The sequence below is a fragment of the Musca domestica genome, unplaced genomic scaffold (assembly GCF_030504385.1).
Source record: "Musca domestica strain aabys unplaced genomic scaffold, Musca_domestica.polishedcontigs.V.1.1 1357, whole genome shotgun sequence".
Lineage (NCBI taxonomy): Eukaryota > Metazoa > Arthropoda > Insecta > Diptera > Muscidae > Musca > Musca domestica.
Genome location: NW_026712184.1, coordinates 582 through 26,981, shown reverse-complemented (window position 1 = coordinate 26,981; position 26,400 = coordinate 582). Strand labels below are relative to the sequence as shown.

General features: G+C 35.6%; 1 protein-coding gene and 3 long non-coding RNA genes across 7 annotated transcripts; 2 read left to right on the top strand and 2 right to left on the bottom strand.

The window, feature by feature from the left end:
* Positions 1-467: 467 nt before the first annotated feature.
* Positions 468-7,225, bottom strand: LOC101891488 (uncharacterized). The gene is made up of 3 exons (XM_005189747.4): positions 6,929-7,225; positions 993-1,116; positions 468-789 (listed from the first exon to the last, which is right to left on the bottom strand). Exons 1-3 carry the CDS (start codon positions 6,980-6,982, stop codon positions 572-574), a joined length of 396 nt encoding a protein of 131 aa, XP_005189804.1. The 5' UTR covers positions 6,983-7,225; the 3' UTR covers positions 468-571.
* Positions 4,149-4,786, top strand: LOC131800985 (uncharacterized). Its single transcript, XR_009341651.1, has 3 exons — positions 4,149-4,297; positions 4,362-4,515; positions 4,593-4,786. It is a non-coding gene; the product is annotated as an uncharacterized LOC131800985 (long non-coding RNA).
* Positions 7,226-16,874: 9,649 nt separating the features above from the next.
* LOC131800984 (uncharacterized) lies at positions 16,875-19,253 on the top strand. Its single transcript, XR_009341650.1, has 2 exons — positions 16,875-18,196; positions 18,265-19,253. It is a non-coding gene; the product is annotated as an uncharacterized LOC131800984 (long non-coding RNA).
* On the bottom strand, positions 18,169-26,194 carry LOC131800983 (uncharacterized). 4 transcript variants are annotated; one of them, XR_009341648.1, is made up of 5 exons: positions 25,673-26,194; positions 25,085-25,609; positions 24,603-24,709; positions 18,660-18,734; positions 18,169-18,590 (listed from the first exon to the last, which is right to left on the bottom strand). It is a non-coding gene; the product is annotated as an uncharacterized LOC131800983 (long non-coding RNA). The 4 variants fall into 4 exon arrangements; XR_009341646.1 differs by lacking the exon at positions 25,673-26,194 and having other exon boundaries at positions 25,085-25,663; XR_009341647.1 differs by lacking the exon at positions 25,673-26,194 and having other exon boundaries at positions 25,330-25,663.
* Between the last annotated feature and the right edge of the window lie 206 nt (positions 26,195-26,400).

Genomic DNA, 26,400 nt, shown 5'->3' with positions numbered 1-26,400 from the left:
CGACCACTTCTCGGATTCTCCTTTGAAGCAATGATATTAAATAATCCACTAGTATGATTTCAATAGTGTTTCTATGGCTTAAAAGTTCTAAGAAATACATTCAAAGAAATTCGGGGGCATTCTTTTGATAGTCCTTACAAATTTCATCCTTAGAATTTTCCATCCCTTTCATTTTTTCTTCTCATGATGACATTAGATAAATCAACCTTTCCCATGGTATGGGAATAAAGTTGATTTCCTGCAAATTCCGCATTGCTATTTGAAGAAAAAATGAACAATTACACTAAACTACGACGCAATAAACAAGCCATTAGATTTGATTTATTTGCAAACCTACCCTTAATACAACAGTTTTCGCCCCACCAACGCTGCTAAGGGTTGAATTCCAACAAACGACTATTTTCTTTTGAAGTCAAACTTATTTATTATTTATTATTTGTTTTACTTACATTGCAAATTAGAAAATGAACAAAAAAAAATTAACATTCACTTTATGTATAAAAAAGGGTTAATTAAAAGAAAATATTTCAAATCTCTTTCTTTGGCAGTTAAATTTCTTCGTCTTCCTCGTCTATTTGTCACGAAATGTAAAGATGGCATCGAAACCAAAGAGTACTCCATTCACAATGGCCAGCGATGCCTTGATCAGTGCCAAATCTCGTGTTCTGGTACGAAATGAATATTCCCAGGCTTCGATGACGAAGACGCCCGAAGCTATGAACAGAGCACAACCCATAATGCTGAAGAAGATGTCAATGCGTCGATGAATGTGGGCTCGCATCATGGCGCCTAAAAGTAGGCAATGAAATTCAAAAATTAGTTATAGATATTTTATAAAGCAATTATATCAATTGTGACTTAAATCAACAAAACTAATAAAGCTTTTATTTGATTAATTTTAAATTTCGAGTATCGCAGTGATGAAATTGATATTGAATTGGAATATATCTAATATTTACAGCGTATGATATGTGAGAATATTTAGTACTTACCCACAAATACTCCAACTAAAACAATGATGTATCCACTAAACGATCCCGTTGCCAACAGGGAGGTTGCTATGTCACGATCATCAAAGCTATAGTAGTGGAGCACCAAACAAGCTATCGCAAAGCCCTGGAAATATACATAAATAGAAATCTAATATTAAAGAAAAATCAACAATAAGATGTGGAGTCAATATCGGCAGGTTATAAATACACAGGTTGAGATGAAAAAACTGCAACCAACTTCAGACTACTGTCACTTCAAAGCCACTCGTCCGAAAGCTGTAAAAATTATTCCAGTGACAGCTCATTATATTTACAAGCGTACAAAAGCATTTTGGTGAGAATTCAAGCGTGATAGTATGATCTCCTGAAATTTTAGCTGGAAACCCTCAAGTGGCTATCGTTAGATCACTCCAGCATTTAAATGTGAATTAATCTTTTGTGTCTCGTACCATCGCTCTTTACCGTGATACTGGTAGCGTTGCCCGACGACAAGGAAATGGACGGAAGAAATAAACGGACAATAGCTGAGGGTATACATCTATCGGCAAAACCGACTGATAATTTTTAACATTGGGTTCTAGAGAAAATACAAAATTTAACTACCCAGTGGGAAAATGGAGAATGCATTACATTGATAATGAATAATTTCTTGCATTATATGATTTACATTACAGAATTTGTCTAAAATATTCGAGAAAAGAATGCAATTTGAGAAAAAAATGATTATAACATTATTGTTATGGAATGCATTATATTATTCATCCCAATAGAAGCGAAATGGTAATTTCATTTGACGAAATCTGCAAATTGATTACCGTCTATATTCCAGAATCTATACATGATGGAATGTGTAGTTTCATAGTTTTTTTTCTTGTTTTTTTTTTGGTGTCCCGTTATTTTCGGGCGACTTCATGTCGCGTTATTGTTGAAATTTGTAAATTTGTTTAGTTTTGTTTCATTTGTGTGACAGTGAAGACGTAAGTTTATAAAATGTATTGAAAGCGACATTGGAGGCGTTTAATATCACATAAAAATAAACGTTGTGCAAGTGCATCAAATGAAAATAATTTAATTTGTGCAAGTGAACAAAATATTTGTGTAGAAGAAATTCCTACTTTGAATATAGAAAACGAAGAAGAAGAAGCAAAAGAAAGTTTTGACAGCAGATTAACAAATTGGGCAGTGAAACATAATATATCTAGAGAGTGTTTTGATGACTTATTAAAAGTTTTATCTTCCGAAAGTCTGTCAGTTAATATGCCAGTGTCATCCAAATCCTTAATTAGAAACCAAACATGTACCCTTAGGACAGTGACACCTGGTTCATATCTGCACATTGGACTAAAAAATCAGCTGTTAAAACTCGAAAGTATAATAAAACATTGCGATAACATTTATTTAGATATAAATGTGGATGGAATTCCACTCTATAAATCTTCTAGTTTGGCACTATGGCCAATTTTGGCAAGAATTGCCGATAACCCGAGAGCTAAAGTTTTTCCAATTGGAATTTATTTAGGAACCATAAAGCCGTTTAGTGTAAATAGTTATTTACACGACTTTCTTAAGGAATTCAATGATTTAAAAGAAACTGGTCTTCAACTTGGAGAATTAAATATTTCTATAAAAATAAGAAGCTTTATCTGTGATGCTCCCGCACGCGCGTTCCTTTGTCAAACCGTTGGTCACAATGCCTTAGAGGGATGTTGCAAATGTACGCAAATAGGTAGGCGACTAGAAAATAGAACGGTTTTTAGTACGACAGTTGCATCTCCCCGAACTGATGAAGATTTTAAACATAGAAAAAATGTCAGTTTCCATAGACTAACTATGGATGCGACTTTAGGACTAAAGGATATTGGAATTGGTATGATAAGTCAATTCCCTTTAGATCCTATGCATCTCATTGATTTAGGTGTTGCAAAAAAAACTATAATCTTGCTTTTAGGTAACAAAACTAAAACTAAAATAAATCAGATCAAAAAAGATGAAATTTCGTTCAAATTAGCATCCCTTGTCCCATTTATAACTAGGGAGTTTTGTAGAAAACCTAGAGGTTTAAAGGAAGTACATCGTTGGAAAGCAACTGAATTTAGGCAGTTCATTTTATACACTGGAATAGTTATTTTGGCAGATATTGTTGACAACGATTTTTACTATCATTTTTGCTTATTACATTGTGCATATAGGATTCTGATAGCAGAACAAAGTTATCATAAATATTTAGACACAGCATCACAAATGATACAATACTATGTCGAATCCTTCCCAGTGATATTTGGCGAACATTATGTTTCGTACAATGTACATTCACTACTGCATCTTACGGAGTGTGTAAAAAAAGTAGGATTTTTGGGAAGTTTTTCAGCCTACGACTTTGAAAATTTTTTGCAGCACTTAAAACAACAAGTTAAGAGCCCCAGAAATATATTGCAGCAATTAAATAATAAAATTGTACATGATAATTATATAGACGATACTGAGGAGAGTGCAGTAAAATATGATAGAAAAGGAGTAATAACATCTCTAAATCTTCCAGGATTCTATTTAAGTTTGAAAAGTGCCGATAAATTTTGTTTTGTTAAATCTGGATTCGCAGTAGAAATAAAACATTTCTCTAATGACGAAAATAAACTCTTTATAGTTGGACATAAAATTTTGAATTGCACAAATTTTTATACGGAGCCGATGCAATCATTAGATATTGGAATATTTTTAAGCGAAGGATGCACTTGCACAACTGCTGAACAGTTTAACTGTGATGATATATTATATAAATTAATTCGATTGCCATACCAAAATAAATTTGTATTCCTCCCAATTCTCCATAAACAGAATTAAATTCTCAAGATTGATACCAAACCAAAACTTTTAAAATGTCTATAATAAAAAAACAATTTGTGTCACCTCTTGCACCCCAGAACGCAATACTTCAAACTGACGAAAATAAAAAATCAGGTAAAATACTTTAAATATATATACGTTAATAAATAAATAACATATTTCTTATATTATAGAATTGGCCCGAATAGAAAATATTGAGAAAAACGTTAAAATACTAAATGGTAAGTATTTTATTTCATAAACATTACATCATAAATAATTTTAAATATATATTTAAATCAACACTTTAATTTCATACTTTTGCAGATAAATTTGATACATGTATAAATGTACTGACCAAAATTGAAATAAAACTAGATACTCTATTGACACAGGATGCGAAAAAAATATACTTTCCCATACAAAATGAGGCAGATCTCCACAAAGTTGAGAAAAAAATTGGGGAAGACTTCGCTTCGTTTGTAAGTATTGAATAATATTAAAAAATGCTAATATGATTATTAACGACAAATTCTTTTTTTCCAGATTCCCATCATGGAAAGAATATTGTTTCCTTCTGGAGTTGTAAAAAACTTATGTAGAGTACTTTCCGAAGAATTGATTATGAACTATAACTTTGAAGGAATAAAAGGAAAAATGGCTTTTAAGTCCTTTGAAAATATAAATAAGTTAATGTATGGTAAGTAAAATTGTTCAAATTTTCTACATTAAATACTTTTAGAATATACATATTTATACATATATTATTTTTTGCAGAGGTGTCAAAGAGGGAAGGATACGACGAGAAGGAATATAAGAAGGATGTTAAAAAGGCATTCCATTTGATAAAATTAAGGCAGTTTAAGAAAACACATCTCGCTAAAAAACGTAGCGAGAAATAAGAATTTATTTAAACATAATCCAAAAATGAATTACATTTTATGTTTTTGTATGTATTCACAATGAGTTTGTTTGTTTATGTTTTTGTATTCTAAGAATACGTGCATATATTTATGAAATACATATAAACTATGATTATTTTTAAAAAAAATTTTTTTATTATATTTCAAATTAAAAGAACATAATTTTAATGTATTCTGGGGGAATGAATTATAAAACAAATGATAAAGTATTAATTATTTAATGCATTGGGATACATCAATTATATAATGTATACTTAAAAGATTGTCCAAAATGCATTATATAGATTGCATTATATTACGAATCGCTTAGGCAAACAAAAGGAATGCATTATTTTCCTAGGACATGGACCGTGTTAACAATAATGAATTCTGGAATGTATAAATCATAGTGTTTATGCATTACCTCTTCGTTTACCATACCTTCCATTTTCCCACTGGGTATAAATGAAAATGGAACTCAGAGAGAGAGAGAGAGAGAGAGAGAGAATACTAAGAATTATGAAGACAATATTCCCTTCATGTCTGTTTTGAATTTGTAGATCACATTTTTAAATTTCTTTTCTTTGGTTTTATAACTTTTCCGTAAATCATCACATAGAATATTTTAGAGTACTTCACGTTTGATAATAATATTCTGCCTTCAACTGTATTGTCGGAACCATTTTCTCAATTTATTATTGAGGATACCAGCATATGTGTTCTATATTTTTTATACCCTCCACCATTCTATGGAGGGTATATTAACTTTGTCATTCCGTTTGTAACTCCTCGAAATATTTATAATAGACCCTACAAAGTATTTATATTCCGGATCAGCGTAAAATTCTAAGACGATCTAGCGATGTCCGTATGGATGTCTGTCTGTCTGCCTGTCCGTCTGTCTGACTCTCTGTTGTAATCACGCTATCTTTGGAACGTATTGGGATATAAGGTTAAATTTTTGCATACATGCATAGTTTACTAGGAGGCAGGTTAATTGGCCACGTTTTCGTATAGCCCCCATATAACAGTACCTCCCGATATTCGGTATTTTCATGATTTTAGCGACATTATTTACCGGATTTATTTAAAATTTCGTATATGAAGTTCGTTATGGGTACTCCAGCCTATAACTAACAATTTTTTGGTGCAGGTCGACGTCTTCATATAGCCCCCATATATCGGTACCTCCCGATATTCGGTATTTTGACGATTTTAGCGACATTATTCACTGGAATTATTTCAAATTTGGTGTTAGAAGTTCGTAATAGATATTACAGCCTAAAACAGCCTATGACAAAAAATTGTCTGTGTTTTGTATGCATTTTGATGATTTTAGCGACATTATTCACCGGAATCGTATAAAATTTGGTATTTGAAGTTCGTAATGGATATTACTGCCTATGAGAGAAAATTGTCCGTATAGGTCCACGTCTTCGTATAGCCCTCATATAATGGTACCCCCGATATTCGTTGTTTAGATGATTTTAGCTACATTATTTACCGGAATTTGGCCAAATTTCGGATTTGAAGTTCGTAATGGATACTACAGCCTATGACAGAAAATTGTCTGAACAGGTCCACGTTTTATAACCCCCATGGTACCTCCCGATATTCGGTATTTTTATGATTTTAGCTACATTATAAACAGATTTTTTTCAAGTTTCGCATTTGAATATTGTAATAGCTTGTGACAAAAGTTGCCAGGTCGTCGTCGCATAGGCCTTAATAGAATTTTTAGCGGTTTTTTTTTTTTTTTTTTTTTTTTTTTTTTTTTTTTTTTTTGTTGAAAATTTGCCAAATTTGTACCAAATGTGGAGGGTATTCAAAGTTCGGCCGAACTTACAGCTTTTTTACTTGCTTTTTTTAATTTGGAATCCGATTGTTAAGGGATATAAATAATTGGTCTGATCCAGAACTGCAAGAATTTAAAATTTTTTACTACAATAACCGATTTTCCCTTTATGATATCCGAGAAAATTGCAAAACTAGTAGATTATTGCAGATTCTGGAACAGAGCAAATGTTCTCTTTTTAAATTCAAATGTACGAAGTCCCATGTTCAATTCGATTTGTAAAATTTTTGAATGGGTATACAAGAGAATATTCCATATTTTGATTAATCGTTTTGAGATTAATTTGATCGCCAATTTTATTGCACTCTGTAATTTAGCCTTAAAATCAAAATATTCTTTCAATTTTCACAATTTACCAATTCCAAAAATTTCACCACACCGATACGACCGCTACGATCACCGTGTGACATTTTCAATAATTTGTATTTTCTTTAAGTCCAATCAGCAACAAATTTATTAACAAAATTTAATTTCACTATTATTTATATTTTAACTATTTCAGAGTCACTCTATTTCCTTAATATCCATATCCTTTTCCGAGTACAGTTATTTTTAAATATTTGTGCTCTTTTCACATTGCTTCCTCAACCGGTCAAATGACTTTCACTGCAACAACAGACAACTTCCGTTATCAACGTTTCGATCATGGTGATCGTTGAACCGTAACTGACAGCAGCCATCGAATTCCAGGGCGGAAAATGTCCAATTCATCATTTCTGTTTTGACTGCATTATGCAAATAAATATCTGCAACAATCATGTATGTATGGGTGTGTGTGTGTGTTTTTTTTTCTGTCCACCAAACAATGACAGATGCATTGACCGACAAACGAAGAACCATCCACCCACCTATAATCGCTGGATTATTATGAAATTATGAATTTACCCCAAAAAAAAAAGTGGAAAAACAATGCAAAAACAATTAATTAATTACATGCAGAGCCAAAAGGAAATGAGCGCTCATAGCTCTGTGGTACTCAGCCGTCAAGTAATGTCTTCTTCGGTCATGCTGCGTTCAACTTGAAATTCAGATGAAACCAAATGCGTTTCGAAAAGGAAAGGGAATGATGTTTTCAACATGTCAACATGACCAGATTGAAACTTTGATCATAGCAGCGGAACCAGAATATAATGAGTGCCACAAGCAAGGGGGGAAAGCTCGATGTTTAGGGGCCTTCATAGGGGTGCGCTATCAGTTACATGGAGTTATTAGAAAATCATTTTGAATTTTTTTTTAACATGGACTTTACGCACAAAAATTCATATTTTTTCAAGAACTATCAAAACCAAAACCGTAGATTTTGAAGCATATATTTTGAAGACCATTGGAGAAATAATCATGGATTTTTAACTATTTTTAATCAAGGACCATTTCGGTCTTCATCGTACATTTTCTTTCTCAATTTATTTATTAAAAACCAGTAAAGAAAAGTCAAAAGTCGGTCGGAGCCGACTATATGATACCCTACAACACTATGTATATTTAGTAGAGCTCCAGTAACAAAAGAATTTATTTGAAGTAGATCATACCACCCCCCTCAATATTTGGCTTTAGAGCAGTTATAGTTTGATTTCAGAGGGAACTAATATATGGGAGGCATATCCAATTCTGAATCGATTTCAGTAAATCGTATGAAACGTATATATTGGACCTATAGCTTTATCTGCACCGATTTTCACCAAATTAAATGTACTACCTTTTAGACTGAATTCGATCGAATGTACCATTCAGGTCATTTGGACTGATATTGGCCATTTGGTGCACAATTAACAAGAAATCGGTTGAAGATATATATGGGAGCTATATCCAAATCGGAACCGATCTCGATAAAATTTGGCAAAGATATTTCTGAGCTGTATTTGATATATTTCCCTGAATATCGTTGTTATGGGGTGCATATTACGGCTGTGGGTAATAAATACAACAAATCGGATGAACAATATATATGGGAGCTATATGGAAATCTGAACCGATCTTTACCAAATTTGGCATACTAGCTTCTAGACTCAATTCTGTCGTAAGTGCCAAATTCCATCCCATTTGGACAAATATTAGACGTTTGGTGCACAATAAAAGGTAAATCGGACGAAGTTATATATGGGAGCTATATCCAAATCGGAACCGATCTCGATAAAATTTGGCAAAGATATTTCTGAGCTGTATTTGATATATTTTCCTGAATATCGTTGTTACGGAGTGCATATTACGGCTGCGGAGAACAAAAAAAAACAAATCGGATGAACAGTATATATGGGAGCTATACCGATCCGATCTGAACCGATCTTCACCAAATTTTGCATACTACATTCTAAAGTCAATTCGGTCGTAAGCGCCAAATTCCATCCCATTTGGGCAAATACTAGTAGACCTTTGGTACACAATAAAAGGTAAATCGGACGAAGTTATATATGGGAGCTATATCCAAATCCGAACCGATCTCGATAAAAATTGGCAAAGATATTTTTGAGCTGTATTTGATATATTTCCCTGAATATCGTTGTTACGGAGTGCATATTACGGCTGTGGGTAACAAATACAACAAATCGGATGAACAGTATATATGGGAGCTATAGCTATATCGGAACCGATCTTCACCAAATTTGACATACTAGCTTTTAGACTCAATTCGGTCGTAAGTGCCAAATTTCATCCCATTTGGGCAAAATACTAGCTAGACCTTTGGTACACAATAAAAGGTAAATCGGACGAAGTTATATATGGGAGCTATATCCAAATCCGAACCGATCTCGATAAAATTTGGCAAAGATATTTCTGAGCTGTATTTGATATATTTCCCTGAATATCGTTGTTACGGAGTGTATATTACGGCTGCGGAGGACAAAAATAACAAATCGGATGAACAATATACATGGGAGCTATAGCTATATCTGAACCGATTTCGATCAAATTTGGCATACTTATTTTCAGGTCCAATCTGATCGTACGTGCAAAATTCCATGCTATTCGGACTGATATTACACGTTTGGTGCACAATAAAAGGCAAATCGGACGAAGATATATATGGGAGCTATATCTAAATTTTGACCGACTATCACCAATTTCAATATGTTTCGTCCTTGGGCCAAACAAATATTGTTTGGAAAATTTCATCTGAATCGGATAATAAATGCGACCTGCATTTTGACCACAAGAATACATGGACAGACGGACGGACGGACTGACATGCATAAATCGACTCAGAAAGTGATTCTATGAAGATCCTCAAAAGTAACTATGGGTCTATCCCACTTCCTACTCCATGTTACAGACAAATGCACAAAGACATAATACCCTAACCACTATGTGGTGTAGAGTATAATAATCCTGAAAATAATCTCTGATAAAGACCCTTCACATTCAATGGGTTCCAAGAAACACTATTCGAATACCGCAATTTAAACCCCAACCTACACTAATGTAGAGCAACTACGATAACAATGAAGCATTGCGAAATAATGCAGATCTAGACGCTGGATTTTTTCCTAGAAAACTTACAAGTCAAATGGAGTCAGTCGGTAGTGGTAATGTCAGGTTATTTAAAAATAATTTGACTGGTCTTATGATTATTCAAACTATTGACCCTTCATGGAAGGGGTTCCGAAGGAGTGGGGCAATATTTTTTATATCGTATCTGACATAAGCCTGATAAAAATATTAAAATGTATCAGATTTGAATTTTATATCGACTACTTCCTTTCCTTTTTGAGTGACTCTTCATGGGAGCGGTTCCAATGGAGCCATATCGAATCTGACATAAGCGTAATAAAAATATATAAAATATATAACATCAGATTTGAATTTTATATCGATTCTATTATCAGTATTTGATAATTTTTCGAAAAGTTGTATGAGAGCTATAATTATTTAACATTTTGACCTGTTGTGGGTTAGGTACCAGAAGGGGTAGTCCGATATTGTCCATCTTCACAACAGATCTTGTGTTAATAGAAGAAGATGTGCCTAGTTCGAAAATAATCAGATGCTCATTTCACGTTTTATATGCTAAGTGGTAATTCCAAATTTTTGAGCCGTTGTATGTACTATGTACGTTCAATCCATTCTTCACACCTGACCTTGCGTTAGTGTAAATTTTTCAAATGTGCGAAAATTTATATAATCGGACTCTTAATTCGAATTTAATAAATGCTGTAATTATTCAAAATGTTGATCCTTTGTGAGGCAGGTACCAGAAAGAGTGATCCTATCTCTACCAACTTCACACCAGATCTTGCTTAAGTAGAAGAATTGCGATGTGCGAAATTTGAAAAGAATCGGATGCTCATTTCGCCTTTTACGAGCTTTATGGTTATTGAAAAATTGTATCCGTTGTGGGAGAGGTACCAGAAGGAGCATACGGATGTATGCCATCCTTACACGAGATCTTTTCTTAAAAAAAATATTGGGATGTGTGAAATTTGAAGACAACCGGACTCTTATTTCACATTTTATAAGAGTTATAATTATTTAAAATATTAACCCTTTGGGGGGAGGTTCTTGAAGGAGTGGGCCGATGTTATCTATTTTAACACCTGACCTAGCACTAGCAAAAATATTGGGATGTGCAAAGTTTGCACAAAATCTTAAAATTATTTTCTTTTAACATTTTTTCCTTATGTGAGAGAGGTACCGGAAGGAGTGGACCGATATTGCCCATCTCCGAACTCGATCTGAGTTTAACAATAATATTACGGTGTACCAAGTTTGAATCAAATCAGATGCTCCCTTCGAGAGTTATCGTGCTCACCAGCCAGACAGACGAACGGACATCTCTAGATCGACCCCAAATGTCCTGAAACGGATTTGGTTCAAAGAGACCTAGGGTCTAAAATCGTTATTTCGATGAGGCACGGTTTGGCCGTATCAAATGATATATATCCTTTGTGGCTGAGGGTGTAAAAAGGCGTTTTTTTACCCTCCACCATACATAGTATGGAGGGTATATTAAGTTCGTCATTCCGTTTGTAACTCAACAAAATAATAATTTTAGGTATTACAAGGCAATTTTAGGTATTACAAGGCATATTCTTGATCAGCGTAAAATTCTAAGAAGATTTAGCACTGCATGTCCGTCCGTCTGTTGTAATTTCGTTAGAGTCAAAACGAATAAAGAAAGGAAGCTAAAATTTTGCAAATATCAGTCTTTTGTCTACAGACAGGTCAAGTTCGGAGATGGGTTATATCGATCCACGATATCCTATATCCCCCATATAGCGGTACCCCCCGATATTTGGTATTTTGATGATTGTAGCCATTTTTTCTATGAAATTTCCTGAAAATCCACAAAAGAAATTCCTTCTGAGTTCTTTATACCCTGAAAGAGTATTGTCTTTATAGGTCCACGACATAGTATATCTCCCATATAATGGTACCCCCCGATATTCGGTATTTTAATGATTTTAGCCACATTTTTCAATTGAATTATCTAAAAATCCATAGCAGAAGTTCTTTCTAAGCACTTAACCCCCTGGAAGGAAAATGTCTATATAGGTCCACGATATCGTATGACCCATTTACAACTGTACCCACCGATATTCGATATTTTGACGATTTTAGGGACATTATTCACCGGACTTGTTTCAAAATTTCGTATTTAGAATTCGTAATAAGTACTTCTGTCTATGCCAGGTCCACGGTACGTCCCTATATTCGGTACTCTGTTGTTTTTAGCGACATAATTCACAGGAATTGTTTCAAATTTGGTATTTTAAGTTCGTAATGGATACTACAGCCTCATACAGAAAATTGTCTGTGCGGGTCCACGTCTTCTATATAACCCATATAACGGTTCCTCCCAATATTCGGTTTTTTAATGGTTTTAGCGTCATTTTTCACCGAAATTGTATCAAATTTGGTATTTGAAGTTCGTAATGGGATAGGTCCACGTCTTCGTATAGCCATCATATAACGGTACCTCCCAGTATTCAGTATTTTGATGGTTATTGTTTCTAATTACGTATTTAGAGTTCATAATGGGAACTACAGTCTGTGACAGAAAATTGTCTATGCTGGTCCAGGTCTTCGTATAGGCCTCATATATCAGATCCACCCAATATTTGGTATTGTGATGATTTTAGGTACAATATTCACCGAAATTGTTTGAAATTTCATATTTAAAGTTCCTAATAGGTATTACAGCTTGTGTCAGAAAATTTCCTATGCAGGTCCAGGTCTTCCTATAGCCCTGATATAACGGTACTTCCCTAAATTCGGTATTTTGAAGAATTTAGCTACATTAGTCCCCGGATTTTTTTTGTTTCATGTTTCGTATTTCAATGTTGCAACGGCTTATGACAAAAGTTGCCTATGCAGGTCCATGTCTTCGTATAGACGCCAATATAACGGCTACATTCGGTATTTTTAAGATATTAACAGAATTTTTATCGGATTTTGTTTTTGAGAATTGCAAAATTCGTTCCAAATATTGGAGGGTATTCAAAGTTTGGCCCGGTTGAACCATCTGCTTTTTTACTTGTTAAATATATTTTTATATACTTTTTAAGAACTGCCAGAGCCATAATCGTGAATTTTTTATATATGTTTTTGTAAGGACTATTCGAGCCATAATGGAGGATTTTTAGAGCCATGGCCGTAGCTTTTTTTAATTTAATTATTTTTTAATATATTTTTTTAAGATCTATCAGAGCCATAATCGCGGATAAAAATCCGCAGATTACCAGAGCCAAAATTTTGTATTTTTACAGAATATTTATTTTACATTTATTTATTCCAAATAGTCGGAAAAATCTTTAAAAAAGGCCCCATATATAACAACTTCCTTCTTTCGGGCGCCACTCTGCAACTGAAATCCCAACCTACACTAATGTAGAGCAACAACGACGACGACATCGACAACATAATTAAAATATGTAAAAATCCCATACCGAAATTCCATAAACCACTTGACGAACGATTAAGTGGTCAGAGGGAGGTATTTAAAAGAGTTAATGGCAATAAATGCAACGTCAATTCCACTTGCCGCCCTCAGCACCCAGTTCACTTTCCAAGAAATTCAAACGCATCATCATCGCTTCTGTTGGATGATAATCACTGCATTAAAATGCCAATTTATAATCAGATCAAATGTGGAGGAGATGACAATGATGGGAGCTAGTCGGACCTATTGACTTCTACATGGAAGTGTTTTGTGCGTACGTCATTGCGTGTGTGTGTGGTTCTTGCTAGCCCCCAAAAAAAGGAGGTTTTGAGAATTATGTTCCACTTTTCTAAGTGGAACTAGAACGCACATACAACAAGTGCCCATCTAGAGATGCTCTTAGGGCGAAGAGCAATTTGCAAATGAAAATTCTATTCCTAATTTGTAAGAGTCGAAATATTGGTATGTGTGTGTGGGTGCTCGACTTTTGAGGGTTCGCGTCGTAAACATAACCTAATTTTGCTCAAATTAATAATGAATGACAAACAAACAAACGAGTATAATAACAATGATTTTTGCACAATTAAAGTGCGTTTGGAGAACTCATTATCCACTTGCGGGTTATACGTTTCGGTACAGTGGAAATCAAATGAATTTAAAAATGATTTTTTTACAATAGATTCCAAGAGATTTTATGGGTATTTAACGCTCTAAAACATACATATATATATGGAGACAATAGTTCCTATTTAAAAAGTCCTTCAAACTCGCTCTGATAGTCTCTGAAAAATATTTTTTAAAGTCTACGAATATAGCCTTGTTGGTATTTAAAAATTGGTTATTGGTTATTTATAAATTAGTTGGTATTTAAAAATATTCCTAAAATAAATAACGATTATGGCCTTGGTATTCCTTGAAAAAATATATTTGAAAATCCCCTAATTATAGCTCTGATAGTCCTTGTGAATGAGAAAAGAAAACCAACCGAATGGTTTGGTTGTTGATTCAATTCTCGATCCGGCTTGAAGGATCAATGTTTAGATGAGAAAAGAAAACCAACCGAATGGGCTGGCTGTTGATTCAATTCTGTTTTTATTTAAAATATTTGTTCCTTACGTACTACTGAAACTAATCTAACTTAACCTAGTCGCAGCCACACAATTGTTCTTATCTATTCTAATATTGAATGGAGAACATTGCAGGGCTGCTTTACATTTCATTCAAGTGATCTTGTGCATCTACTGAGCGCATCGATATCTGTGCGTGTGGGTCATAACCTTTATTATCTGACACATTATCGTATGCGTCAGCGCACAAGATCACCGAATTCTTCATATGTGATATTTTATGGCGGCTGGGAAATATTTAATTTTAGAACATTTATTTTTTATTGCTACATTTTCCCAGCGCCTCAATCGCACTCAAAAGTATGTACAAAGTATTTTGTACATTCTCCCGGGCGGCTTAAATGTGTATGTTAATAGTGGACTGTATTTTTATAAAGTTGAATAAATGTATACTATAAAATATTTAAATATAAAAATATGAAAAGTAAACTAACTATATATGCTCAAACAATATAAATATTCAATTAAGTGACTGCTTCCAGGAAACGACTCCATTTCTTTGTCCAGTCCTTCTTGCAATTGCCACCACCTTTATCTGCCGGCTTCATTCTCCATACCGCATTAATAGTCCATCGACGCAGACCGCCATCATTCTTATCGGAAAGGATTATCATTGGCTCCATGGTACGCTCTGCTTTGTCGTCTTCTGTTTTCACGGCCATTGATGATTTGCTATTGATTCCGCTAAGGCCTTCAGGAACTGGAAACAGAGAACTTTGTTTGTTTTTTCCCACTTCTTCGATAAATTCATTTCCATACTCGTTGGAACTGACGGGACCTTCTGTGCGTAACTCCTTTATTCCTTTTCCTTTACTCCAATATAATTATATTTTTCGAGTTCTTCATTGTTCAGGGTGGAATTTTCTTCTTTTTCTTTCCGTTCCTCAAAATGAGGACTTGCCGGCGGGAAACACTTCACAATATTTCCTTCTAAACATCGAATCTGTTTTAGATTAACAGCATTATGTACCTTTCTTACACTTGCTAGTTGCTTGGACAGGTCATCTTTCTCAGCTTCCAAGACTCGTCGCGCTCTTTCCGAGCTAGCCAATTTTTCATTGACTTTCTTTAACTTCGTTTTTAGATGTCGCACTTGATCATTCTGAACTCGATGTTTTCCTTCGAATTGTTCATCTTTGGCCCGCAGGTTTTCTTCAGATTTGGCGAGCAGATATTTTTCGTGGGCCTTCGCATTTCTCAATATCTTTTCACTTTTTTCAACTTCGATTGTTAGTTGAGAACGCAGTTCGCTTGCTTGTCCCTGCAGAGATTGTAACTTGTTTTTATATGCTTGCATTTGTTCGTGCAAACCATCTTCTAATTCTCTGTCGTAATCTTCCTTTGTTTCGACATAGTTGAGTTGTCTGTTTTCTTCCATTTGCTCTTCCCAAGTTAAATGGTCATATTTCAGCGAGAGTATCCATCGTGATGGAGGTTTCATCGAATCTTCGATTTCTTCATCGATGTCCAAGCCTGTGTAATTGCGACTCCGGGTTGCTAAAAGCTTCATTGCTGATAACATACACATATCCACATCACAGGACAATGTCTTCATATGGGTTGGAAGATATTTTTGGTGTACCCTCAAGTACCGTCGTAACTGGTAATATGTGTTTTCTACCAGTACCTTCCATGCCGCGACGTGTTTCACCTTTTCAAAGGCTGACGTCGACGTTAATAGCTGGAAATAGTCTGCCAAAGTGGTGATATTTTCTTCCATTTTTTTATTCATTTTTTATTTAAATGTTTGTCCTCTTTTAAAAAACTTTTTTATATTGCCTTCTTGGCTTTTTCTATTTTTTGCTTTTTTCCAGTTGGGACTTTGATGTCCTCTTTTCAAAATGGTATGTTTTTCTTTTATTTGGGACTTTGTTGTCCTCTTATCTCTTTTTTTTTAATTAGTTTTTTTTTTTTTTTTTTTTTTTTTGGTTTTGCCCCTATGGCGTGTTTTGTAATTTTTGCCCTTCGGGTCTTTTTTGTAATATGTTTTTTTTTTATTTTTTATTATTTTTTTTTTTAATTCTGCCTCTATGGCATTTTTATTTTTGCACTATGGCTTTTTCAAATACTTTAATCCCTTCGACGGATTTTTATTGGTAGCTATTCTCCTCTTTTTTGAAGAATAGCTACTTCTGCTTGTAGTGAGTCTCTTACCACTGGTGGGGGAAAACTCCTACTATTTTCTTTTTGTGGTCGCTAATTCGTTTCACTTTGACAAAAGTGAAGGCTCGATTGACCAATGAATGAGAAGAGAAAACCAACCGAATGGGCTGGCTGTTGATTCAATTCTGTTTTGGATCCTGCTCGGAGGATCAATGTTTTTAATGATAAGAATAGAGTCCAATCTATCTCTTCGATTGTCAACTCTATTCTGTTTTCGGCTCGACTGGAGCAATATTTAGTGAGAAAAGAAACACGACCGCTTCGTTAGGGTGTTATTTCAATTCTCGATCCGGCTTGAAGGATCAATGTTTAGATGAGAAAAGAAAACCAACCGAATGGGCTGGCTGTTGATTCAATTCTGTTTTTATTTAAAATATTTGTTCCTTACGTACTACTGAAACTAATCTAACTTAACCTAGTCGCAGCCACACAATTGTTCTTATCTATTCTAATATTGAATGGAGAACATTGCAGGGCTGCTTTACATTTCATTCAAGTGATCTTGTGCATCTACTGAGCGCATCGATATCTGTGCGTTGTTGCAGGCCGTTCACATGCGGCGCAAAAAGGGAACAAATATATGGGGCCGTGTTTTTTGGCAAAACCTGTCCACAACCACCGCAGAAATTATCCCAATTCTGTTGGTAGTGCATCCCATAATTGGTCCTCAAATGGATTTGCTCAGTTTTCCTGGGTTTTTAGTGAGGATGCTTCGAGATTTCAATTTGCTTCTAATTTCTGCGGGGTGTGTAGTCTGGGTGGCGATGGGATCAAAATGCCGGAAATGGTTTGTTAGGGTTCGCTACGTACGAAATTAGGCTCGAACAGGGTTGAGTAAAGAGTATTATAAAGGTAGTAAATGACAGGGTGACTCAGGCTAAGAAGTGACTAGGCAGCCCTATGATTGCTGAGTAGGTGGGAACCTACTATAAATATGATAAAAATTTTGTTTAGACACAATTGGAATGAATGATTATGAAAAAAAAGCGGCACGTTGAAATAAAAATTTAAGAAATATCAGAAGAATAGAAAAACAAAAGATTTCGAGAGAAATAATTAAAATGTTTTTGCTAATGTCTCGCTGCCGTATAAGGTTAAAGGAAATTGGCGTTGTTTGGGCGAGTTGGTAACGTATGTGAAAAGGGTTGGGCGAATAGTTAGACAGCCGTTGATTTTTAAATGAGAGACTCAGGGGTGAGGTGAAATGAGAATTCACAATAAAAAAAAAAATGGCTATTGACAGTTGAAAAGAAAAAGGAATGAAAATTGAAAATGGTTCAGGAAAATGGTGTTTCGTGGAAAATGAGCGTCTGGCGGGATTCACTGAGAAGAGGGGTATAAAAGGCTGCGAGCATAAGAAAAGCCAAAGTTGAGAATAAGACGTTACCGGTGAAACTTAGCTAGAGAGCAGTGAAGAAGTGGAAAAATTTAATTTGTGTGTTGCGATTTTTTTTTATTGTGTAAGTAGTTTGTAACAGTGGTTTGTTGAGTATTGTGTTGTTATATGTGATGTGTGTTGCTCCAACAGGAATATTCCGGTGGTGTATCAAGCCTTTTTTGGAAGCACCGAAAATTGTCCGGTTTTGGTCAGCACAACGGCGGGAAATTGCCTTTTCTTTTTGGTAACGCAAGGTAGTGGCAAGTTGTCCACAGGAAAAAAAAGCCAAAAAGTTACATTGAGGGTGTGGAGATTTGAATTGTAAACTGGCCAGCTGCAACTTTGAGCTTTTTGCTGTGCCGGTTATTGATCCCGCCCAGAACGCCGGCATTGTAAAAGGACCAGTCAACAAGTCCAGCTTCATTTGAGGGTTTGCCTGGCGTTCAAAATCTGTTTCCTCCGGAAAGAAGCGTAAACTGGAAGGAGAGATAAGAAGAATTAATCAATAACGTTATAAATCACTGCTCAGGTAAAAGGTGTCTTACCGTTGTGTTGTCCTTGATAGATATATTTATATATATATGTGACGTCCATAAAATTTGCTGTCTCCTTTTTTGGAACTAAAAGAAAAGAAAAAAAGAGTTAATAATCATAAATTTCGAGAAAAAAAATATAATATTCAGTATAAAGATTTAGTAATAAGATAGGTTATAGTTCTTAGGATTTAAGTAATAATCAGTTTGTAAGGGAAAAATACCGCGTTTATTTTCAAAGGCTAGGAGGTGTTACAGTAAAATTATCTTGAGTCCTTGTGATTCGATCTGATAGTTTAGGCCGTGGAATTTTAGCGGCAATTAGGCCGGTTAAGAGAGCTCTTTTAGGTGGCTAGTAATTTCGTATAGACGCGTGAATATTGCGCGGGAAAAGCAAGGCAAAGGATAATATATTGGTTTCTACCGAGTAATTAAAGCCATAGATTTAAGAAAGCCCGGTATTATTCTTAATTTGTTTTTTTTTATACCATACAGTTTGTCAATTTTAGTGTAAGAAAAAAAATAGTAGAGAAAAAAATTAAGAAAATATTTAAAGCTAACTTATTTTTTTTAATAAAATTAAAAATGATTCTTTTGTAAACAGTAGATACTAATATGTGTTGCTAAGTTTGTATAGCTTGGGGGGAAGGTGGTATGAAGTAAGTGTGTGATTCGAAGCGTGTGGCTCAAGGGGATTCAGAGAAACGCAAGAAATGGAAATACTGGATCCAGGTAGGGTGGGCGAGTGTGGGATCGATCCACCGAGATCCCTGTATGATGACTCCTATTTTGTATATCGTAGAGTAGAGCAATTGTAGTAAAGTCCCCTTTCAATGTTAGTGTGTTGGATTCGATTGGCGGGTTGAGATCCCTAGCCCTGGGAGTCTCTGTGACAGTCGGATGGCCTAATCGTATGCCGAGCATATGCACACATAACAGAGATGGCGCCCAAAATTCTAAAATAAAGCTTTATTGTACCTGATACCACTGTCAAAAATGGCGACTCAAACATGGCCGTGTTAAACTGTGATATTAGGTTAGTAACTCTGTGCAGTAACATCGACGCACACAGCCATAGAATGCTAGTAGATTTTAAATAGACAAAAGAAAATGTTTTTGACAAATAATATTCTGTGATATTAGTATGCATCCGAACTTTAGAGAGATGGGTTACGAAGTGCGATATTACTATATCAAATATATTATGGGAACGTTTTCTCCACTGTTCTAAGTAGGGTGTAATCAATAGCTTGTAATTCCGAGCTGGAATAAAACAATTTGTATTGAGAATCCTACTGTTAAAATTTGTTTTTGTGAAATAACCCAAATAAATTATAGACAGGAATAAGTACATCGAGTAGCAGCAATAGCGATTTTGATCTGAGAGATGCAAAAATCTTAGTATTGCATATAAAAACCCTGAGCTTTCATTTATGAAATGTAATAGATATGTCAGGGGTCCGAAGTTAACAAAGCACTATAATTTATTAGAAGAATAAGAATGTCTAAGGGAAGAGTCATACACCTCATAAAGGGCACTAAATTATTAAAAAAAAAATAATAATAATAAAAAAATAAATAAATAAATAAAAAAAAATAAAATAAATAAAAAAAGAAAAAAAAAAACCACACACACACTGCTTCTGAAAATTACACTTCCCCCGTAGATCTATGTTGTAATTATCAAATTTGAAAATTTGTATGTGTAATTGTAATTGAATGTATTTATAAAAAGTATTTGTGTTGCAAATGTTTCATATTTAAAAAAAAAAGGTTAACTGAATTTAAAACTTACTTACAAGAAAAGGTTTCGTCCGAGATTCAATTGATAACAAATGAGAAGATAAATTTTGGGTATAGGTCATGATCTACAATACCCGCAATAGTAAAAGAAATAAGAGAGACAGACCCGAAAATTTTGACCTAAACCGATCGACTTATTTTCCAGAGCAGAGTAAGCAAAGACGAATAGGGTCGGACGAAATGGCGAATGAGGATAGGAACATGAGTGCTTTGCAATTTATCGATCTAGCAGACACGATAATGCGAAGAGATCAGAACACCAATCATGTGCCAACAGTGAGTGATAATTTGAATAATAATGGTCCAACTACTTCCGACTTACATGGACTAGTACAAGATGAAGCAGCGTCTGTCCAGAAGTCATTGGAAGATAAAGTTAAAAAAATGGTCGAAACAGAAATATCTGATGTGAAGAAAATGATAGATTCTTTATCAAAAGGCATGAGAGAACTATCCGACACTGTGCGTAACAATTAATTGTACCCCCAACGGCCACAGTAGCCTCTAATTCTATTACAAATAGTAATGCTAATCCGACGTCAAACAATAATAATGACGCAGTAAATAGGAATATGCCACCAATTATCCAATTTCCGAGTGCTAGTCAAACTCCATTATCAGATCAATTTACTGGCCCGATAACGAATACGTTTAGAGTGGAACCACTAGGAATACGAGTTGATAAACTTGGTTTAAATTTCAGTGGTGACCCGAAAGGCTTAAGAGTTATGGATTTTATTAAGCGGTTAGAGATCATGCAGGCTCAATATAACATTCCATGGTCTGAAGTGTTGAGGGATTTCGCCTTTCTGGTTTCTGGTCAAGCCAGAGAATGGTATTGGCTGCATAGACAAAGTAATGTTTACACCGATTGGGTGGGTCTTAAAGAAGCGCTGATAAGCCAGTATCAAACCCCACAATCCAAATTCGACATACTCAGGGATATGACTGATACGGGTCCCGACTACAAATTCAACCCTCACGAGTTAACAAATGATCAAGAGAATCGATTAAAATGCATAGTAAAAAAATTCAAGACCTTTGAAGAAAATGGGCTAGGTTGTACTAGTTTAGAAAAGCATTCGATTAAGCTCGTGGAAGGTGCGGAACCGGTTAAAGACCGCCACTATCCAATGTCTCCAGCGGTTCAAGCTATCACGTACCAAGAAGTCGATAATATGTTAGCACTTAATGTTATTGAGGAAAGTGAAAGCCCTTGGAGCAATCGTACAACTATCGTACGAAAGCCCGGAAAAAATCGTTTCTGTCTGGATGCTCGAAAGTTAAATAAGCTCACGGTCAAGGACGCATATCCCCTGCAAAACATTGAAGGAATACTAAGTCGCATTGATGAAACTCATTACATTAGCAGCGTGGATCTTAAATATGCGTTCTGGCAAATCGAATTAGACGAAGAAAGCAAGCCGTACACCGCTTTTACGGTCCCAGGTCGTCCATTGTATCAATTCCGTGTGATGCCGTTTGGATTGTGTAATGCTGCACAAAGGTTATGTCGACTGATGGACAAAGTCATTCCTCAACGACTCAAGGAGAATGTCTTTGTGTACCTGGACGACCTGTTGATTATTTCAAGTGATTTCGACGAGCATCTTCGTCTATTGAATGAAGTAGCCGATTGCCTTGACCGAGCGAATTTAACAATCGGGTTAACCAAGTCAAAATTTTGTTTTCGTCAGTTGAGATATTTGGGTTTTATTATTGGAGAAGGCATGTTGCGTACTGACCCCGAAAAAGTAGAAGCAATTCGAAAAATTAGAATTCCCAAAAGTGCTAGGGAAGTGAGAAGTTTTCTGGGTACAGCAGGATGGTACCGAAGATTTATTAAAGACTTCGCGTCACTTTCAGCTCCCCTTACTGATACCCTGAAGAAATCGCCCAAATTCGTAATTACGGAAAAGGCAAAGGAGGCATTTGAAAACTTAAAGAGGGCCTTAACTTCCGCACCGGTGTTACGCCACGCAGATTTTTCCAAACCCTTTTTTATTCAATGTGATGCTTCGGAATATGGCATCGGCGCTGTTCTATTTCAGCTGAATGCCGAAGGACATGAACATCCGATCGCTTTCTATTCGAAAAAAACTCAATAAGTGTCAGAGAAATTATAGCGTGACAGAGAAGGAATGCTTGGCGGCGGTGATGGCTATCAAAACTTTCCGTCCTTACGTGGAGCTAATGGAATTCACCGTGATAACAGATCACGCTAGTTTACAATGGCTGATGAGTCTAAAGGACCTCAGTGGTCGTTTAGCTCGCTGGTCATTGCAACTTCAGGGATTTAACTTCAAATCGAGCACCGAAAAGGAAAGGAAAATGTTGTCGCCGATATGCTATCCCGCCTACCCAATGCCGACGAAATAGACATGAATCGAGTTTTTGAATTCGAGACCACCGAGTTTGAAAGTGATTCGTACAAACAGCTTAGAGAAATTATAGCAAATAAAAAGGAGAATCTCCCCGATCTAAAGATTGTCGACAATATGGTATTTAAAAGAGATCACAAGTCCTATAACCCAGAAACACAAGAGTTTCAGTGGAAATTGTGGGTCCCAGAGTCTTTGACCCATTCTTTAATAGAGCAAGCCCATGATAAAACTACGTCAGCTCACGGAGGCATATCAAAAACCATTTTTCGTTTAAGAGAAAAATATTACTGGCCTCTAATGGTATCCCAGGTTAGGCAATATGTGTCTAAATGTACTGTTTGCAAAGAGACAAAGCCTACCAATGAAAATACTCAGCCTCAGATCGGAAATGAAGTCGTGACAAATCTTCCCTTCCAGAAACTCTACGTTGACTTCCTCGGGAAATACCCCGGTCTAAAAGTGGCAACGCCTTTATATTTATAGTGGTGGACCACTTTAGCAAATTTACATTTCTTAAGGCAATGAAAGAGGCAACAGCTTCCAATGTGGTAAAATTTATGGTTGAGGATATATTTCGTAAGTTTGGCGTACCCGAGACGATACATTCCGACAATGGGGCACAGTTCGTATCTAAAACTTTCAAAGACATGATTGAAACATATGGAATCAATCATATCCAAACAGCTCCATATGCTCCGCAGTCTAATGCATCTGAGAGAGTCAATCAATCAGTATTGGCGGCGATTAGGGCATATCTAGAAAATGACCACAGAGATTGGGACCTGTATCTAACAGACATAGAGTGCGCCTTAAGAACATCGATTCATACTGCAACTGGTGTAACGCCATTTTTCGCGCTGTTTGGTCATAGTATGTACACCCATGGTTCAGATTATAAATTAGCTCGGAAGCTCCACTCATTGGCGGACCATGAAATTATACATTTAGATCGTAACGACAAGATGGAACTAATCCGAAATAAAATTAGACAGAATATGCATCAGGCTTATCAACAAAGCGCAAAAAGGTATAACGCAAGGGCTCGTACGATTATTTCTCTCCGGGTCAAGAGGTATATAAAAGAAACTATGTTCTTAGCGATTTTGGGAAAAATTTTAATGCTAAGTTTGCCCGGAAATTTACGAAGTGTCGTATAGTAAAGCCCATAGGAAATAATATGTATTCTCTCGAAGATCTAAATGGAAAGGCGATTGGAATCTGTCATGCAAAAGATCTTAAAAGATAAGTGGAAAAGAAAGTCTTTTCAATCCCCTTTCCCAATTCAATTTTTATAAAAAGAATTCTAAAATAACTCTCAAAAACTATTTCACATTTGTTACCAATTCTATATCACATTTATCAGCAATGGTTTAATTCAAAATCGAATGAATCAAAACAAAACATAGAAAATGTGTCTGAGGAAACTAAATACGATAGTAAAATCACCTTCGTACTGAATTCATTCGTATTAAGGTTCAAAAATATCAGCTGATCTGTTCCCCTAATTGGGTAATTCAAGTTAATCAGACTCTAGTTTCACGTTTATCACAGCTGTCTAATTTCTTTTACAAAATATTCTACGCGACATACAAATTTGAAAAAAAAAAAAAAAAAATGTACTTAAACACCCCCGGTGGCGATAAAATAGCACAATCTGGTTATTCCGGCATAAATTAATGAAAGATTCCCATACATAAAAAGCGAACATACATAAAACTACATTCTACCAGACAATCACGTAGACACCACGATTATGGTATTTTTTTACCTATCAATCACATCAGCATATACCGCATACAAAATCCGTTCTTCGGCAACCACGACGACAAGACAGGCATAGGCACAAATATTTCCGCATGCAAAATGTTTCACCACCTATTAAGGAATGAAAGTTATTAAATGTTCAAAACAAACGAAAAAGTACCGCAATACATTGCTAGGGCTATGCCCGCTTTCTGTCAAAATACTTCAAAATTGTATGCGACAAAATGTTTTGATAATTGTTATTTTTTGAATGCGTTATTGAACGCACGGATTTTTTTTTCAAAAAATGTGATCAAAACTGTTTAATCCTTCAATTCCAGGACAAAACAGGGTAATATTTTGAACGCCGGCCACGCAGTGTTCGTTTTTCCAAACATTGACCTTGAAATATTTTTTTTTATTTTCAAAACAAATAATACACAATAATGACAGAAGTCGGGCACACTTGGAAAAAAAAATTGTAATCAGCTTTTAGCTCTACCTTACCTTTTATTGTACCATGATTTCAATAATTTGATCAAATATTTGTGTATCAAAGTACGTATAGATTCCAACTTTGAAGATTATATCCATAACCAAGAAGAATGTGTGAAATTTTGATGGAATCGGAGAATTTTTCATTGAGAGCTGGTGGGTATTACCAGTGTAGATCCGCCGGAGAGGACAAATATATTCCAACTCCACACAAGGTCTTGGGTTGATAGAATTATTGGGTTGTTCCGGATGTTTACCTTTTGTAGTGAAGGTCCCAAAGGAGTGGGCCGATAAATCCCATCCGTTCCTCTGAGCTTGTTTTAGTAGAAATACTGAATGCGGGATTTTATAAATAACCGAATGTGTATTGTAAAATTTATAAGCGTTTTTGATCTTCCCAAATGTTGACCGGCTATAGGGGAATTACCAGCGGGTTTCCCGGACTCGGAACTCGATCGATGTTTGGTAGTGACACGATATTTTCAGGGTGTCGGATCGAGAATTATCAGGCGAACCAGCAAGACATGTTTCACAGATCTGATGGACAGATTAGAAAGATAAATTAATTTATGTGGTTCTATTTCGATGGGGGATATTTACCAGCATGAGGGGAGGGCTTTGACCAGCCTGCTGTTCGGAGCTTATGCCCGGCATGAGACCTTCAGGGAGTGGGATGTCCCCACGTAAATGAGTAATGCGGCCGTGCACATCACCTCCGTCCTCGATTTTCTGGCCGAAGTTGAAGTTTTGTTGCAGGCCGTTCACATGCGGCGCAAAAAGGGAACAAATATATGGGGCCGTGTTTTTTGGCAAAACCTGTCCACAACCACCGCAGAAATTATCCCAATTCTGTTGGTAGTGCATCCCATAATTGGTCCTCAAATGGATTTGCTCAGTTTTCCTGGGTTTTTAGTGAGGATGCTTCGAGATTTCAATTTGCTTCTAATTTCTGCGGGGTGTGTAGTCTGGGTGGCGATGGGATCAAAATGCCGGAAATGGTTTGTTAGGGTTCGCTACGTACGAAATTAGGCTCGAACAGGGTTGAGTAAAAGAGTATTATAAAGGTAGTAAATGACAGGGTGACTCAGGCTAAGAAGTGACTAGGCAGCCCTATGATTGCTGAGTAGGTGGGAACCTACTATAAATATGATAAAAATTTTGTTTAGACACAATTGGAATGAATGATTATGAAAAAAAGCGGCACGTTGAAATAAAAATTTAAGAAATATCAGAAGAATAGAAAAACAAAAGATTTCGAGAGAAATAATTAAAATGTTTTTGCTAATGTCTCGCTGCCGTATAAGGTTAAAGGAAATTGGCGTTGTTTG